The 17,500-nt window shown below is 46.3% G+C and overlaps 3 protein-coding genes across 4 annotated transcripts in view; 2 read left to right on the forward strand and 1 right to left on the reverse strand.

Annotated features, from left to right (window-relative positions):
• The first annotated feature begins 780 nt into the window (after positions 1-780).
• spink4 (serine peptidase inhibitor, Kazal type 4) lies at positions 781-6,668 on the forward strand. The gene is made up of 4 exons (XM_062455867.1): positions 781-856; positions 5,072-5,103; positions 5,695-5,807; positions 6,487-6,668. Exons 1-4 carry the CDS (start codon positions 802-804, stop codon positions 6,530-6,532), a joined length of 246 nt encoding a protein of 81 aa, XP_062311851.1. The 5' UTR covers positions 781-801; the 3' UTR covers positions 6,533-6,668.
• Positions 6,669-7,104: 436 nt separating this feature from the next.
• On the reverse strand, positions 7,105-14,813 carry LOC134016511 (beta-1,4-galactosyltransferase 1-like). 2 transcript variants are annotated; one of them, XM_062455865.1, is made up of 7 exons: positions 14,446-14,813; positions 10,015-10,068; positions 9,309-9,544; positions 8,849-9,033; positions 8,440-8,562; positions 7,431-7,535; positions 7,105-7,256 (listed from the first exon to the last, which is right to left on the reverse strand). In XM_062455865.1, the coding sequence occupies exons 1-7, from the start codon at positions 14,675-14,677 to the stop codon at positions 7,124-7,126; spliced, it is 1,068 nt and encodes a 355-aa protein (XP_062311849.1). In that variant the 5' UTR covers positions 14,678-14,813; the 3' UTR covers positions 7,105-7,123. The 2 variants fall into 2 exon arrangements, with proteins under 2 accessions (XP_062311849.1, XP_062311850.1); XM_062455866.1 differs by lacking the exon at positions 10,015-10,068.
• A 284-nt stretch (positions 14,814-15,097) lies between these two features.
• stra6l (STRA6-like) overlaps positions 15,098-17,500 on the forward strand; it is a gene marked incomplete at both ends in the record, with an annotated part of 3,916 nt that continues 1,513 nt past the window's right edge. Inside the window, 5 exon segments of the mRNA XM_062455864.1 lie at positions 15,098-15,237; positions 15,428-15,473; positions 16,018-16,143; positions 16,508-16,578; positions 17,314-17,422. Of these exon segments, the coding sequence (XP_062311848.1) occupies positions 15,098-15,237; positions 15,428-15,473; positions 16,018-16,143; positions 16,508-16,578; positions 17,314-17,422 (492 nt within the window).

Raw genomic sequence — 17,500 nt, forward strand, 5'->3', positions numbered from 1 at the left:
CGTGTCTTTAAGAGCCTGCTTGAAGATTCCGGCATTCTATAACCGTGGAAAGGGCCAAAATTGTCAGACAGTCAGTCAGACAGACAGACAGTCAGTCAGACAGTCAGTCAGTCAGACAGGAGAGACCACCCCAGTGCAACCAATTGGTTACTCCCAGAATCCCTCCCCTCTCATTGGATAAGACAAGTCAGGGTTTGATTTCTGCGTTGACCCTGCAGGGTCCTCAGGGTATTTAGACACTTTAGGAGGGGGTCCAAGTGACCCGGCCCTGTTGCCCCCCCCCCGACCCCCTGGAACTGAAACCCTACAGCTCCAGCACTTTGCACCAGTAAAACCACTTGCACTGCAACACAGACAGAGCTCTACAGTAGAAACACTTTGAACTGCGAAGCATTTCTCAGCCAATCATTAAAGAGAGTCGAGTTCACCATGACGATGATTTTCTCATTGATATTGTTATTATTTGTTTACATTTGAAGTATTATTAAAAAAGCAGTTTGTCTGTTACTTGTTCTGTATAGTACCTATTTACATGAATAAAACATGGTTTTTGACTTGCTGTTTGTCGAACACACAGTGTGTGCTTGTGTTTGTGTGTGTCTTCTGTACATGTGGACGTTTTCTCACCTGAGATGTTAGAAAACAGCTTCTCTGCCTGCAGAGTTCCCACACTGATAAAGAGGCAGAGAGACCAGGAGAGAGAGAGGGAGGGAGATGAACAGTGAGGCAGAGAGAGAGAAACTGACCAAAACAGAGAGGAAAGAATAGAGTTGTGCTGGAGCTGTCACAACCTTCAGCAGCATGTCCGGAAAACACGCATCTCTACTAACCCTGGTGGTCCTCCTGATCCTGACAGGTACTGTTGTCCTATGTGTGTGTGTGTGTGTGTGTGTGTGTGTGTGTGTGTGTGGTCCACATCACACAATCTGCATTCCTCAGCCCCACTATTAAGTTATCGTGTACTTTCCCATCTTACATTTACATTTTGTCATTTAACAGACGCTCTTATCCAGAGCGACTTACAGTAAGTACAGGGACATTCCCCCGAGGCAAGTAGGGTGAAGTGCCTTGCCCAAGGACACAACGTCATTTGACACGAACCAGCAACCTTCTGATTACTAGCCTGATTCTCTAACCGCTCAGCCACCTGACTCCCATCTTAGATGAAAACGGATTTCCAAACTGTCTGATGACCACAATTTGCTTAAACAAATGTTTAGCCAGGAAGTTTTGTGTGTGCTGATGAACTCACCACTATCGGGAATTGCAAATTCACGGAAGATATTGCATGTGTGTTTGTTCAGCTTCATCTGTGGCCCTCAATGCCCTTAATTGGGTGTGCTTTGCCTTCGGCAGGGGCACAACCTTTGTTCTCTCACATATATATTATTGGGTGTGCTCAAGCCTTCGGCGAGAGCACAACCTTTGTTCTCTCACATATATATTTATTTTTTATTTTTGCCCCCCTAAAACTCAGTCAATATTTGGACTACATAGACAACCTAGGTGTCAAAAGTTTTGTCTTGGTAGCGATTGAGTTGCTTGTATTTTTATTTACACTCCGTTGCACAGTTTAGGAGGTTACAACGTTTTTGTGGCAAAAAGTGTCTTCTGTCGACGAAGGGTACCAGTGCTAGCCTACCTCACTACGTCAGCACACGTTAGCAACGACGCATGGATACAACGTGATAGAGACGTTCTAGCACGCAAATTGGAGCTTGGATTATGAGTGAAAAATGCCAACCCCCAAAATTACCAACCATTGGGTTTTGTTGAGAAAGCAATTTCGAGTGGAACTGCAATCTCTGATTTTTTATTTAGTTCGTGAAAGTCTTTGTAATTTGAGCGAGTGCGGGTCGCCCGTGACACTGCCTATGCGGCAGCCATGCAAGCGTCATAGTAGTTTAGTATTTTCGTAATTTTATAGTTCGGTCAATTCTACACCAAAAAAACAGAAGGAGGGCAATGTTATGACGATATGACTATTGTGAAGACAGCCAGATGGTGAGATTTTAATGTAGGTTGCTGTAAAAACTTTGATTGGTTTGCTACGTGAGAGCCCCGTCAGCCTCCGTTGACGATTGCGTCAGCTGTTGTCGATCTCTGATGAGTATTTTCTTAATTTCGTACCAGGGTCAATTCTACATCAAAAATCAGAAGGAGGGCAGTGTTTTAAAGATATGGCGATTGCGAAGATAGCCAGCGAGTCAGCATATTTTTGTGATTTGTGTAAAACTTGGAATTTGAGTGACACCGCGGCTTGTTTTGACGTTAGCCTCAGTCAGACTCGGCTCGCCCACTGGCAGTGTAGTACTGTGACAGTACTACTGTCTTCAATGCCACAGCTAAACTTTATGTCAAAATAAACTTTCTCATTTCCGGCGCTTTCAAACAATCAGTGAACTGTGGAGCAACAGCAGCTAGCTTGCCTCTAGCAAACTTATTTTGAATTAGCCATTTCCCCCTACATTAATGTCAAACTTATTTACGTTTTGGGGGGCATATTTTCAGTAAGCAGACGGTACAGTACAGTACTGTTTGAATCGCGATTCCATACTGCCAGTGACAACGTTGTTACAGTAGCTTGTTTCAAAGGGGGTTCGCAGCTGTTTCAAAGGGTGTTCTTAATGAAATATGCAATATGAGTAGGCTAAATGCTTGAAAATATCACTAGAAGGGAAAAACTTAGAGGACGGACCCACCTGCAACCGACGCAAGGAAGCACACCCTACAATTTCCCCAGAAATTGTACCCTCTCTAGTTGGGTGTGCTTTGCCTTCGGCAAGGGCACAACCTTTGTTCTCTCACATATATATTTATTATTGGGTGTGCTTTGCCTTCGGCAAGGGCACAACCTTTGTTCTCTCACATATATATTATTATTGGGTGTGCTTTGCCTTCGGCAAGGGCACAACCTTTGTTCTCTCACATATATATTTATTTGTGAGAATGCTGTTAAGCATTCTCACTATTGTTTTCCTGTTTCTCTTTATTGTGAGAATGCTGTTCAGCATTCTCACTATTGTTTTTCAACTTCTTAGTTCTTCCGCCTTTTTTTGGCCTTTAACTAGTTCTGCATACTTTCACCGATTCCTACAATTTTTGTATCAAAACGTTCAGCTCCTTCAGGAGATGTTGGCTATGACTTTTGGTATTTCTCACTTTTATACTTTTTTAAATATTAAGGTTTTTGTGCAAATTATTCTCCCTTTAAAAGTAATGGTAAATCCTTTCAAATCATTGTTGGAATGCTGCTCCAGTCCCTTTCAAAAATACCTTTCGGTTGCGTTGAAGCTTCAGCTTATAACTTTCTACTAAATTTTCACAATTTTCCGCTTTTTTTAGCATGGTCAGCTATCCCCATTCAGGTTTTCAGCATTCTCACTGCTGTTTCGCAGGAACAGCCGTTTGTAGTTATTATTTATTTTCTCCCCCCTAAGGATCAGTCAATATTTGGACTACATACACAACGGCGGTGTCAAAAGGTTCGTCTTGTTAGCGATTGCGTTGGTTGTATTTTTATTTACGTTCCGTTGCATGGTTTAAGTAGAAATTGCGTTTTTGTGGTGAAAAGTGAAGCTAACGGTGGCTAATTTGCTAGCCACAGTCATTACGTCACTAACGTCACGAAAACACGCGTGACTACCCGTAGCAGAACATTCGTTTCGCATCTGTTAACTTGGGGGATAGCTAGGCTAACTATAGCTTTACTGCAAGGCAGCTGCAGAAACGCCACAAGCAAAGAGGCCAGGGTGATAACTATTTACTCATTTTACTTTGTGATGTGAAACACAATTATGAAATGTAATGTACAATATTAGCTGATATTATTAAGGAAGTAGGCCCACATCTACTTTCGGAAACGGTAGTCTACTATTTCACTGAAGCATTAGCATGAGATTAGCCTCTGTTGCCCGGGCAACACATACCACAGTGGTCTATGATGCATCTGTTTTCAATCGTTAAAATAAACATTCCTCACAAATACATTTTCTTTGTAGGATTTACTATGACATTACATTACAAGTAAACGATTTGTTGGTGAAATTATCATTACCTGTGGTTTCAAACCAGTGTTGCTCATTGCAACGCTGTAGCCTACGCGAGACACACGACAAAAACATCTAACTTACACAGCTGTTTAGGAAGTCAAACGGCGACAGAACATGTTCGGCACTCCCCTTACTTAAATCAAAAGTCTTTCAATAGGTGAAACTATCTGACTACTAACCTGAACTTCATTGCCACAGCCTAAACTTTGTCAATCTGTTCATGAAAATAATTAATTTCAGCCTAAACCGTACAACGGAACGTTCAATCGAATTCAACCAACGCAATCGCTACCAAGACGAACACAGCAGTAGTCTAGTGTACTGTAGTAGTAGAATTTACCGGGGCAGCTTCTCCACACAGGGCTATATCGCACTTTGCGTTGTTACTGACAATGATCGCTACCAGTGAGCTTTTTATGAATGAGCGATTTTCCACTAAATAAATGTCAAGCTTATTTACGTTTTTGGGGGCATTTTTTCAGTTAGCAGATGGTAATGTTTGAATCGCGATTCCATCTTCTACTGCCGGTCACGTCGTAGAATAATCTTCAAAGGGGGTTCTTTATTAATGAATGAATGCAATATGAGTAGGCTAAATGCCTGAAAATATCACGAGAAGGGAAAACTTAAAAGGACGTTTAAGTCATAGATTATGTCAATTTTTACACCGGTCTGCCAAATGTATTTGTTGATTCAGCTATGAGGCTGCCTCTTGCAGGGGAAATGAGAAGACATCATATTTCATTCTACACTTAACTCGTATTTTGAGTTGTAAATGAGCAGCAAAAAAAAGATGCTTTTAAATCTATGTAATCTTTATAAATAATAAGTATGCATTTTTATATAAAATACAGAAATATCAGTTGTAAAAATGTCATTAAAAAACGGACCCCTGTGCAACCGACGCAAGCAAGCACACCCTACAATTTCCCCAGAAATTGTACCCTCTCTAGTTTGTATTTGCATTGCTGTGGTTGAGAGTGAAATCAAGAGACTCATGTGTTTGTTGTGTTTTTCAGGTGCAGAGGAAAGATCTGGAGCCCTCAGGAAGGTTAGTAAGAGATTCTAGAATTCTAGATTGATTCTAGAATCAAGTACAGGATTTCCACCACGACAGGTTTATACCAGCAGGGGATCATTGTTTACAGAACCCAACAAAGGCTTCTATATGGAAACTTTTATTTAAGATGATTGTTGTTATTTGAGTCAATCATTCTATGTGGAAAGGGAGGAAGGAAGGAGGGAGGGAGAGAGGAGGGATGGATGAGGAAGGTAGGGTGGAGGAGGGAGAGAGAAGGGGTGGATGAGGAAGGAAGGGTGGAGGAGGAAGAGAGGGAAGGTCTCTTCACCAGCCAGGCAGGAAGACAGGTGACCAGCCTGTGTCGACCAGCCTGTGGTGACCAGCCTGTGTTGACCAGCCTGTGTCGACCAGCCTGTGTCGACCAGCCTGTGTCGACCAGCCTGTGGTGACCAGCCTGTGTCGACCAGCCTGTGTCGACCAGCCTGTGGTGACCAGCCTGTGTCGACCAGCCTGTGGTGACCAGCCTGTGGTGACCAGCCTGTGGTGACCAGCCTGTGTCAACCAGCCTGTGTCGACCAGCCTGTGGTGACCAGCCTGTGTTGACCAGCCTGTGTTTTGCAGCCGTCTTGTGGAGGCCTGTCTGAGATCGTGGCCTGTCCCATGAACCTGGCTCCTGTGTGTGGCAGCGATGGGGTTACCTACGCAAACGAGTGTGCTCTCTGCGTCCAGAGACTGTGAGTACTGCTGCTACTCTCTCATGACACACACACACGCATACTAGAGCCCGACCGATATATCGGCGGCCCGATATTATAGGCCGATATTGGGCATTTTCCAAACTATCGGTATCAGCATTTATAATGGCCGATAAATGAATATCATTTTTTATTTTTATTTTTTTATTACTTTAAGTTTCATACCTTAAGTTTGTATTTTTTATACATTTTATTTATCAGAAACTGCATTAACATATTATTTTAGTGAGGAAATAATAACAGGAGTCAGATGGCTAAACAGTTAGGGAATCGGGCTATTAATCAGAAGGTTGCTGGTTTGATTCCTGGCCATGTCAAATGACGTTGTGTCCTTGGGAAGGCACTTAACCCTACTTGCCTCGGGGAATGTCCCTGTACTTAGTCGCTCTGGATAAGAACTTCTGCTAAAAGGGACTACATTTAAACTACAAATAACTACAGTTAGGGAAATCAGTTTGTTTTGTTACGCGTTTCTGGATTTTTAAAATATTTTTTATATCGGCCGATATCGGAATATCGGATTTTTAAATCACCAAATATTTGTATCGGTATCGGCCTTAATCCTTAATCCTTTATCGGTCGGGCTCTAACACACACACACACATACACACACACTACAGTATGAAGACACTTTGTACTCATACTCTATGGTTTCCAGGGAAACCAGGGCAGACATTTTGATCATGAAGGAAGAAAGCTGTTAAAGACGACTGTCCAAGACGACATCAAACTGTCCAATCAGAACCCTCCTGTAACATGGCTCCTCCCCCTGCTTGATGACCTCAGCGCGGCGGTGTTGCTGTGTGACAGCATCAGTGATTAAATTAAATATGCAAACAAGCGCTTTTTTTCATTTATTTCAAAAGTATATTTTGATATATCTTATTTTATTGATCATATTAATAATTCATGTTTATAAATCACCCCATCCACCACGCTCCCACAAAACACAGGTACACACACCCCCATGCGTAAACATGCGTTTATTTAGTCAGTTACAGCATCAGTGATTAAATTAAATATGCAAACAAGCGCTTTTTAAAAAAAAATTCAAAAGTAGATTTATATATATCTTGTTTTATTGATCATATTAATAATTCATGTTTATAAATCACCCCATCCAAAACATTCCCACAAAACACAGGTACACACAGACGCCCCCCCCAGCCCTCCTCTATGTGGGCGACCCCCCCCAGCCCTCCTCTATGTGGGCGACCCCCCCCCCCAGCCCTCCTCTATGTGGGCGACCCCCCCCCCAGCCCTCCTCTATGTGGGCGACCCCCCCCAGCCCTCCTCTATGTGGGCGACCCCACGTCCACGGTGATGTTGGTGTACAGCCTGCGTTTCTCCACCCTCAGGACGGTGTACGACAGACTGCTCAGCCCGTCTGTGTCCATGTTCTGGGACGTCTGAGAGAGCAGGCTAAACCTGCAACACAGCAGCACAGTGAGGAGTCCCGTAGAGTACAGTACAGTAGAGTAGAGCAGAGTGCAATAGAGTACAGTAGAGCAGAGTAAAGTAGAGTACAGTAGAGTAGAGCGCAATACAGTACAGTAGAGCAGAGTAAAGTAGAGTACAGTAGAGTAGAGAAGATATGAATACCTCTGTGGGTTGGGGCTGTTGTGCTTGTCAGGGTCGTGCTTGATCATGCGATATTTCCCGATCAGCCCATCTGGCCTGCTGATCAACATGCCTCTCAATGAAATCCTGCAAGTCAGCAAACAAACAGTCATGTCTTTACTCTCCTTCCCTCTCTCCCCCCCCCCCCCCCTCCTCTCCCCCCCCCCTCCTCTCCCCTCCCCCCTCCTCTCCCCCCCCCCCTCCTCTCCTCTCCTCCCCTCCTCCCCCCTCCTCCCCCCCCCCCCTCCTCTCCCCTCCCCCCTCCTCTCCCCCCCCCCTCCTCTCCCCTCCCCCCTCCTCTCCCCCCCCCCTCCTCTCCCCTCCCCCCTCCTCTCCCCCCCCCCTCCTCTCCCCTCCCCCCTCCTCTCCCCCCCCCTCCTCTCCCCTCCCCCCTCCTCTCCCCCCCCCCTCCTCTCCCCCCCCCCTCCTCTCCCCCCCCCCCTCCTCTCCCCCCCCCCCTCCTCTCCTCTCCTTCCCTCTCTCCCCCCCCCCCCCTCCTCTCCCCCCCCCCCTCCTCTCCCCTCCCCCCTCCTCTCCCCCCCCCCCCTCCTCTCCTCTCCTCCCCTCCTCCCCCCTCCTCCCCCCCCCCCCCCTCCTCTCCCCTCCCCCCTCCTCTCCCCCCCCCCTCCTCTCCCCTCCCCCCTCCTCTCCCCTCCCCCCTCCTCTCCCCCCCCCCTCCTCTCCCCCCCCCCTCCTCTCCCCTCCCCCCCCCCTCCCCCCCCCCCCCTCCTCTCCCCTCCTCTCCCCCCCCCCTCCTCTCCCCTCCCCTCTCCTCTCCCCCCCCCCTCCTCTCCCCCCCCCCTCCTCTCCCCTCCCCCCTCCTCTCCCCCCCCCCTCCTCTCCCCTCCCCCCTCCTCTCCCCCCCCCCTCCTCTCCCCTCCCCCCTCCTCTCCCCCCCCCCTCCTCTCCCCTCCCCTCTCCTCTCCCCCCCCCCTCCTCTCCCCCCCCCCTCCTCTCCCCCCCCCCTCCTCTCCCCCCCCCCCCTCCTTACCGGCCTGACACATCATCGTCCTCCCCCCCCCAGCCCCAGTAGTTGTTAGGGTAACCGTTGATCTTCTCGAACTGTTCCCTGTTCAGAGCAGTGACTCCTCCGAAGATCCCTGGGTACGGCAGTCTGAGAAGCACACACACACACCAGAGCCACACACACACACCAGAGCCACACACACACACCAGAGCCACACACACACACCAGAGCCACACACACACACCAGAACCACACACACACACCAGAACCACACACAGAACTCCAGTTGAAATAGAGCACAGTAAAATAGGGTACAGTAGAGCACAGTAGAATATAATTTACAGTAATACTGTTGACTGTTACAGTAGAATAGAGAACAGTATCGGGCAGTAGAACAGTGTATAGTACAATAGAAGACAGTAGAATCCAGCACCTGAAACCAAACTTGTCTACCGACACAGACAGGTGCCTGGGCTGGTGCCTGCAGGTGTAGATGTTGCGGTCGTCCATGGGCACCAGGTCCACGTCGCTGAAGATGAAGCAGTTGTACAAGTCTTTCAGGGCCTCCGTGTAGCCGATGTTCATCAGCTTTGCCCTGTTGAACGTCCCCTCTCCAGCCTGGTAAACACAGGAGACAGGTGACACGCTGGTGGTGGGGAGGGTGTGTGAGTGTGTGTATATTTCAGGGAGTCAGATGGCTGAGCGGTTAGGGAATCGGACTAGTAATCTGAAGGTTGCCAGTTCGATTCCCAGCCGTGCCAAAATGACGTTGTGTCCTTGGGCAAGGCACCCTTCACCCTACTTGCCTTGGGGAATGTCCCTGTACTTACTGTAAGTTGCTCTGGATAAGAGCGTCTGCTAAATGACTAAATGTAAATGTAATGTATATTTACCTGGTTGATGACGTACACTCCGTAGTGTTGTCTCTGGCGCTGCAGGAGGGGGTGCAGGTAGAGCAGGAAGAACTTCAGGTGTTCCTCCCGGTTCCTGAACGGCACGATGACCGCCACGCGCTGCTCCGACAGGCAGTCCCCCGGACGCCACCAGCCCCCCTCCCGCACCCTCGGGTTCTGCTGCTCCACCCACGCCAGCGTCACGTTCCTGGAGAAGTCCACCATGGAGGGACCCACTGCACACAGCACAGGACAGGTCAGCACAGGACAGTAGAATATCAGAGTTAGAGTAGAGTTATTTTTTTGTTCATGTTAATGTCACTTTATCCCTTAACCCTTGTGTTCTCCTCGGGTCGTTCTGACCCATCAGTCATTGTGACCCACCGTCGTATTGCGACAACTTTACCGCATACAAAAACAAAGTGAAGCATTTTCTTTTAACCGTCGGGCTGTCTCAGACCCCCCACATTGCGAAAGTTAAAAGAAAAGTATTTTTATTTGGTTTTGTATTGGGTAAAATTGGGTAAACACAATGATGGTTCGTTATGAACTTTTGGGTCATGTGACCCGAAGGCAGCACGAGGGTTAAGTAGGTTCAACTTCATTTGGGGTCAGGTGGGATCAGATGGCTGAGCGGTTAGGGAATCTGGCTAATAATCAGAAGGTTGTCGTGCCAAATGACGTTGTCAAGGAGCTGTTGACCTACCTAGCAGAGGAGAGGGCTCTTCACATGGCTGCAACACGGATGGGTAACTGGACTCTGGAGTGGAGAGGAGCAGTACCACAGCATCAGCTCACAAATTAATAGACAGCTTCTATCTCCATTAATAAGATTTAATATTCATTTATCGGCCATTATAAATGCCGATACCGATAGTTTGGAAAATGCCTAATATTGGACGATAATATCGGCCCGTCTGTTACAACATTTACATTTAGTCATTTAGCAGACGCTCTTATCCAGAGCGACTTACAGTAAGTACAGGGACATTCCCCCGAGACAAGTAGGGTGAAGTGCCTTGCCCAAGGACACAACGTCAGTTGGCATGACCGGGAATCAAACTGGCAACCTTCGGATTACTAGCCCGATTCCATAACCGCTCAGCCACCTGACTCCCCCCAGTCTATGGTGTTTTGTGTTTTGTGAGCTTTCTGTGTGTGTGTTTGCTGCTGTGCTGTCTGTTCCCCACAGGTAGCGCAAATCATCTCAGCCCAATCAACATCTATGTATGACTTCTCCCCTCCATAATCCTGAGGACAACGGTACTTAGGAATGGTTCGCTTGACCCGATGTTAGTTTCCTCAAGGATCACAATGACTCTTGCTCAGAGACTTGTTGCTCTTGTGGTTAGTGGTAACTGATTTAAATGTTTTTGTACTCGCTGTGATATATTGTTTTTGTTATTGTTGCTTGTTTTTTCCACAGGTACACTTGCACGTATAGCGGTTCATGTTGTTTAATTGTAACTTGTCTAACTACATGCTCTTATGGTTCTTCCCTTTGGCACTTACTTTGGTTGTTCACAATGTGTGCTTCATGTTTTGGCTACTCGCAATGTTTTGTGGCTATCTTGTTGTTATGATCAGTGACCTATGCACTTTGTAAAGCTCTCTCTCGGAAGTCGCTTTGGATAAAAGCGTCTGCTGAATGAATACATGTAAATGTAAATAATCCGGTTCACCTGGTTCCTGTCATCAACTGTCCCTCCACCAATATATAATGTGCCGTTCTGCGTTTGTTTAGGGGGGGGAATAAGTTGGTGGCGTTGGTAAGCAGTGTGTTGTGTGTGGGTAAGGCCCACTTCTGTGTTTGGGACTGTGTTTTTTCCCCTCTGTGTTAACCGTTGACCTTGAGTCTTGTTTTCTTTTGTCAAGTGTTTTGAGTGTCGAGTTGCTTCGTTTGTAGTGTTCATTGTTGTCAATTATAGTTTTTTTGTTCTTTTGTTTGGGGGCTGGTGTATCCCTACGGGGTATACATCCCCGTAGGGATACACCAGGGATTACTCACTGTCTAAATACACTAGCTAGACCTGGGCAGACCACTCCTGTACCTTTGGTTAGGGCACCTCATTCGTGTGTCAGTTTTGATTTCTGTGTTTAGCTTTTGGGAAGTAGCATAGGTTAGGGGTGGGAACTGTATGTTGTTCTTTCCTTTGGTCCTGTCCAGGCCTACCTTTGTCCCTGCTTATTATTATTATTATTTACTGTACCGTGGCGGCAAAATAAAGCCCTAGTTATTCCATCGGTACTAACTGTTTGTGTGTTTGCTTTCACTCCTCGCTCCACGCACCTTTCACCGGTCATGTTCCCTCCGTTATAGGCGTAGACATATAACACCGCCGATATATCGGTCGGGCTCTAGTATTGTGTATAGTATTGTTTTGTTTTTATTGTGAGAATGCTGTTAAGCATTCTCACTATTGCTTTTCAACTTCTCAGTTCTTCCGCCGTTTTTTGGCCTTTAACTCGTTCTGCATACTTTAACCGATTCCTACAACTTTTGTATCAAAACGTTCAGCTCCTTCAGGAGATGATGGCTATGACTTTTGGTATTTCTCACTTTTATACTTTTTAAGACATTAAGGTTTTTGTGCAAATTATTCTCCCATTAAAAGTAATGGTAAATCCGTTTACATGTGTAATTAGTTATGCGATTACTCAATAAACACGTTTACATGATTCTTTTTTATTAATCGTTGTATGCTCCACGGACAAAACTTGCACCATCATCCTTCTGCAACAAAGTGTCGCCGTGTCTTCCTGTATCGGCCCTACTGCTGTATGTTTCATTCCATCAACACATTGAATCCAACTAAGAAAGCCGAGTAAACGCATAGGCTACATCTGCTACTGCTAATACTATCCCAACTATAATTTAATCTGTTAAAACGATAATATTCTTGTTACGACTAGCTAGCCTACTTCTTCTTCTGTTTAACAGTTCAGCTTTCAGCTTCTCCCACATTGTAGGCTATTTTAGCTCTTAGCTTTGTTAATATGATGCAGTTCAGCTTCCACACTGCCTCTTTTGTGTGACTCACACATTTTTGAAATTCATTTCAGCTTGCGGGTATTTTCTCATTTCTCACTTTTATACTTTTTAAAATATTAAGGTTTTTGTGCAAATTATTCTCCCTTTAAAAGTAATGGTAAATCCTTTCAAATCATTGTTGGAATGCTGCTCCAGTCCCTTTCAAAAATACCTTTCGGTTGCTTTGAAGCTTCAGCTTATAACTTTCTACTAAATTTTCACTATTTTCAGCTTTTTTAGCATGGTCAGCTATCCCCATTCAGGTTTTCAGCATTCTCACTGCTGTTTCGCAGGAACAGCCGTTTCTAGTTCTTATTATTCTTTTTGCCCCCCTAAAACTCAGTCAATATTTGGCCTACATAGACAACGTAGGTGTCAAAAGTTTCGTCTTGGTAGCGATTGAGTTGCTTCTATTGGAATTTACGTTCCGTTGCATGGTTTGGGCTTAAGTTAAGTTTTTGTGGCGAAAAGTGAAGCTAACGGTGGCTAATTTGCTAGCCACAGTCACTGACGTTACTAACGTCACTACGTCACTAACGTCACGAAAACACGCGTGACTACCTTTGGCAGAACATTCGTTTCGCATCTGTTAACTTGGGGGATAGCTAGGCTAACTATAGCTTTACTGCAAGGCAGCTGCAGAAACGCCACAAGCAAAGAGGCCAGGGTGATAACTATTTACTCATTTTACTTTGTGATATGACACACAATTGTGATGTGTAATGTACAATATAAGCTGATATTATTAAGGAAGTACATCTACTTTCGGAAACAGTAGTCTACTATTTCACTGAAGTATTAGCATCATGACATTAGCCTGTGTTGCCCGGGCAACACATACTACAGTGGTCTATGATGTATCTGTTTTCAATCGTTAAAATAAACATTCCTCACATATACATTTTCGTTGTAGGATTTATTCTGACATTAGTAAACGATTTGTTGGTGAAATTACCATTACCTGTGGTTTCAAACCAGTGTAGCACACTGCAACGCTGTAGCTTACGTGAGACACACTACAAAAACATCTACAGTACACAGCTGTTTAGGAAGTCAAACGGCGACAGAAAATGTTCGGCACTCCCCTTACTTAAATCAAAAGTCTATCTAACTACTAACCTGAACTTCATTGCCACAGCCTAAACGTTGTCAATCTGTTCATGAAAATAATTAATTTCAGCCTAAACCGTACAACGGAACGTTAAATCGAATTCAACCAACGCAATCGCTACCAAGACGAACACAGCAGTAGTCTAGTACTGTACCGTAGTAGAATTTACCGGGGCAGCTTCTCCACACAGGGCTATCGCATTTTGCGTTACTGACAATGAATGGTCGCTACCAGTGAGCTTTTTATGAATGAGCGATTTTCCACTAAATAAATGTCAAGCTTATTTACGTTTTTGGGGGCATATTTTCAGTTAGCAGATGGTACTGTTTGAATCGCGATTACATCTTCTACTGCCGGTAACGTCGTAGAATAATCTTCAAAGGGGGTTCTTTATTAATGAATGAATGCAATATGAGTAGGCTAAATGCCTGAAAATATCACGAGAAGGGAAAACTTAAAAGGACGTTTAAGTCATAGAGATTAGGTACATTTTTACACCGGTCTGCCAAATTTATTCGTTTTGATTCAGCTATGAGGCTGCCTCTTGCAGGGGAAATGAGAAGACATCTATTTCATTCTACACTTCACTCGTATTTAGAGTTGTAAATGAGCAGCAACAAATATATGCTTTTAAATCTATGTAATCTTTATAAATAATAAGTATGCATTTTTATATAAAATATACAGAAATATCAGTTGTAAAAATGACATTCAAAAACGGACCCCTGTGCAACCGATGCAAGCAAGCACACCCTACAATTTCCCCATAAATTGTACCCTCTCTAGTTGTTATTATTGTCCGTTACTATTTGATTATTAAAAACTGCACTGTTGTAGGTAGCTCAGTGGCACAAATCTTTTCATTGTACCTTTATACTTGTGTATCCTGTACACATGACAATAAACTTGAAGAGGAGAAGAACAAGTGGACATCCACCTCACCACTATTCCCACAGTGGTTGGCTATATGACAGGTAGTCCTAGTCACTTCCTACCTGTGTCTCCCACAGGGGGGTCTGTTTCCAACCCCTGCTCTCCCTGGTTGGACGTGAGGATGTCGCTGAACAGCCTCTTCAGCACCTGGTTGGAGTTTCTGGACGGTTCTTGTTGGTTGAGTAAGCGCATGGCCACGATGATCACGTTGGTGTTCTGCAGCTGGAAGACAGAGTACCCCACCAGGCACAGGACCACCACGACCAGTGTGAACACAAACAGGCGCTTCAGCATCTTCTAGGAATCCCAGAAACCCCTGGTCAGGTGTGGTGCGGTCCAGCTACAATCCAGCAGAGCCGGATGGGATGAACGGAGGAGGCAGGAGTAGACCCAAGCGCAGAGCGCAGTTTTATTCAGCAAAGGTAAAAAGGGAGTAGGCTAGTAGACTAGTATGATGGGTAACCAGACATAGGTGTGTCAGGGGAAGTGGAGCGTTGGATTGGTTCCTGGTTGGTTTGTTTGGGCGTGGACAACAGATGCTTGCCTCGGGGGGAATGTAAACCACAGCCTTTGTCACCTCATCACTTCCCCCTCCCCTCCCCCCCTCCAGGCCTCTGGACACCATCGGCAGCTTGTCTAATCGCTGGCAGTAGACCTTGTTCAGCGTGCCCAACTGGGTCTGCCTGCCTGCCTGCCTGCCTGCCTGCCTGCCTGTCTGCCTGCCTGCCTGCAGTGCTGGTCTACCTGGTCGGGGCTCTGGAGGTGGGTGTTGTTTTCTTCCCCTTCTTCGCTTGTCTCTCCACCCCCTTCAGAGGGGTCGGAGGGCTGCTGGGAATCCTTTACAGTCTCACCTGGTCAGTACCCACACCTCTACAGTCTCACCTAGTCTCAACTGGTCTCACCTGGTCTGATGGGGAGGATGAAAGGGAGAGAGGGAGAGGGAGGGAGGAAGGATAAGGTTGTCAACAGAGAAGAGAGGAAAGAAGTATGTCGATAACTCTACTGTGTGTACTACTGTACCACTGTGTGTGTGTGTGTCTTCAGGATCATCGTGACCCTGTGGGACACATCCATCTGCCCTGCTGGTAAGGTGAGCAGAGGAGGAGAGGAAGACTGCATGACACACTCACAGACAGCACCTGTGTGCATGAGCCGTGAGGTGTAGGTGCAGCTCTACTGACTCCACTGATACGCAGCCCTCAGGCTGACTCCTTCCTGACGGAGAGGGTGTGGAGAGGGTGGGTGGAGAGGGTGGGTGGGGCGTCAGGTGTGGAAGAAACACAAACAACTCGTGTCTAGAGCGCCTAGCGTGTCCCTGGGAGGTGACATTCTTCTATTACAGCTACAGTATCACAGCCTGGGGACATTGTGAGGCAGATGTCACGGCAGGATTGCAAGGCCCCTTCATCTCCAGAGGAATTATTATTATTATTATTATTAATCACATAACACACTCACACACATGCACACACACACACACAGACACTTCAGATTAGCTCAGGCAGTTGAGAACATTCAAACTCTCTCACTGTCCCTGTACTTACTGTAAGTCGCTCTGGATAAGAGCGTCTGCTAAATGACTAAAAATGACTAAATGTAAATGTGTGTGTGTGTGTGTGTGTGAGTGTGTGTAGGTGCTGGGAGCCTATGAGAAGGTGATCACCCAATGGCCGTCCATCGTGTCTCTGTTCTTCCTGCTGGGACGTTTCTCCTACATGCTGCTGAAGGATGTCCGGGTCCGCATGCACCTCCAGCCAGAGGTCAGTTCCTCACCGGGCAGCAAGCTAGTTATCTGCCGCTGGACAGAGTGATAAATGGATCGGTCGGTTGGACTCTTAATCGACTGTGGTTTTCCGAAGCAGAGTGGTCTGAATGTACGGTGTTGTCTCTTTATAGGGAGAGTGTGTGTGTGTGAGTGTGTGTGTGTGTGTGTGTGTAGATGAGCATGTGTGTGTGTGTGTGTAGATTTACATTTAGTCATTTAGCAGACGCTCTTGCATGTGTGTGTGTGTGTGTGTGTGTGTAGATGAGCATGTGTGTGTGTGTGTGTAGATGAGCATGTGTGTGTGTGTGTGTGTGTGTGTCACTCTAGCCAGCTGTGTGTCCCCCTCCTCTCTTCTCCAGGACCCAGAGGAGCTCATTCACCACCACCAGGTCCTGCATGTGAAGAGACTTCTGGATAAGAACCCTCCCAGGTACCTCAACACACCAGCTAATAACCTGACATTGTCAACAAGATAACAGAAGAAGTGGCATTGGCCCAAGTTTCCCAGACATGGATATAAGTGTAGTCCAAGACTAAACATATCAGAGGGATCAGAGCACAGAGGGATCCGAGCCCAGTGGGATCAGAGCACAGTGGGATCCGAGCACACAAGATTACATTCCAGGAGGTCACTTCAGATTATTTTAGTCCCCACAGTGTTGTGGTTAGATCCCTGCGGCGTCAGGTTTGTAAAGTCTAACGTCTATTCAGGACGTACACATGTGGGGGCTTCTGGATGTCCAGAGTTGACAGCTGAATGTCTGAACTCCATGAGTTCAGAAAAGGCGACATTCAACACCTCTGTAAGACCTTAGGGCAAAATCATGTGTCCGTTACGTTTCTTGTTAGCTTGGATATAATCCAAAACATTCTAGAGCTTTATGACATTCAGGGACCGCTCTAGAATGCCTGACTGATTCTAGAACTTTGGGTCTCGACCCTGGTCCTCGGGGACCCCCTGCCCTGCATGTTCTAGATGTTTCCCTGCTCCAACACACCTGATTCAAATGACTGGGTCATTATCAAGCCCTGCGGAGGCCTGTTACTGATCCATTCAGGGGCATTCTGGAACATTGGTTCCCAACCCAACATTCCCCCTGAATGTTGGGTTGGGAACCAATGTTTTAGAATCAGTCAGGCATTCTAGAACGTCCTACTCTGCCAGGAAGGAGCAGAGCTGGTTCAGCAGGAGGGTGTACGAGTGGGACCCTCACTTCAGGTTCCCCGGAAGACTCATCGGAACCTCCATCATCTCCCTGATAGGTCTCTATACGGTCAGTACACACACACACACTCACGCACTCGCTTACTCACGCACACACACACACACTCACACACACTTACACACTTAC

The sequence above is a fragment of the Osmerus eperlanus genome, unplaced genomic scaffold, assembly GCF_963692335.1.
Source record: "Osmerus eperlanus unplaced genomic scaffold, fOsmEpe2.1 SCAFFOLD_526, whole genome shotgun sequence".
Classification (NCBI taxonomy): Eukaryota; Metazoa; Chordata; class Actinopteri; order Osmeriformes; family Osmeridae; genus Osmerus; species Osmerus eperlanus.

Bases quoted from the DNA above. Each gene is read 5' to 3' on its own strand.
- spink4 (XM_062455867.1), top strand. From the start codon at position 802: ATGTCCGGAAAACACGCATCTCTACTAACCCTGGTGGTCCTCCTGATC. The intron at 857-5,071 runs GTACTGTTGTCC...TGTGTTTTTCAG, and splicing joins GGTCCTCCTGATCCTGACAG to GTGCAGAGGAAAGATCTGGA. The intron at 5,808-6,486 runs GTGAGTACTGCT...TATGGTTTCCAG, and splicing joins GCTCTCTGCGTCCAGAGACT to GGAAACCAGGGCAGACATTT.
- LOC134016511 (XM_062455865.1), bottom strand. From the start codon at position 14,677: ATGCTGAAGCGCCTGTTTGTGTTCACACTGGTCGTGGTGGTCCTGTGC. The intron at 10,069-14,445 runs GTAGGAAGTGAC...TCTCCACTCCAG, and splicing joins CCCCCCTGTGGGAGACACAG to AGTCCAGTTACCCATCCGTG. The intron at 9,034-9,308 runs GTAAATATACAT...TGTGTTTACCAG, and splicing joins GAGTGTACGTCATCAACCAG to GCTGGAGAGGGGACGTTCAA.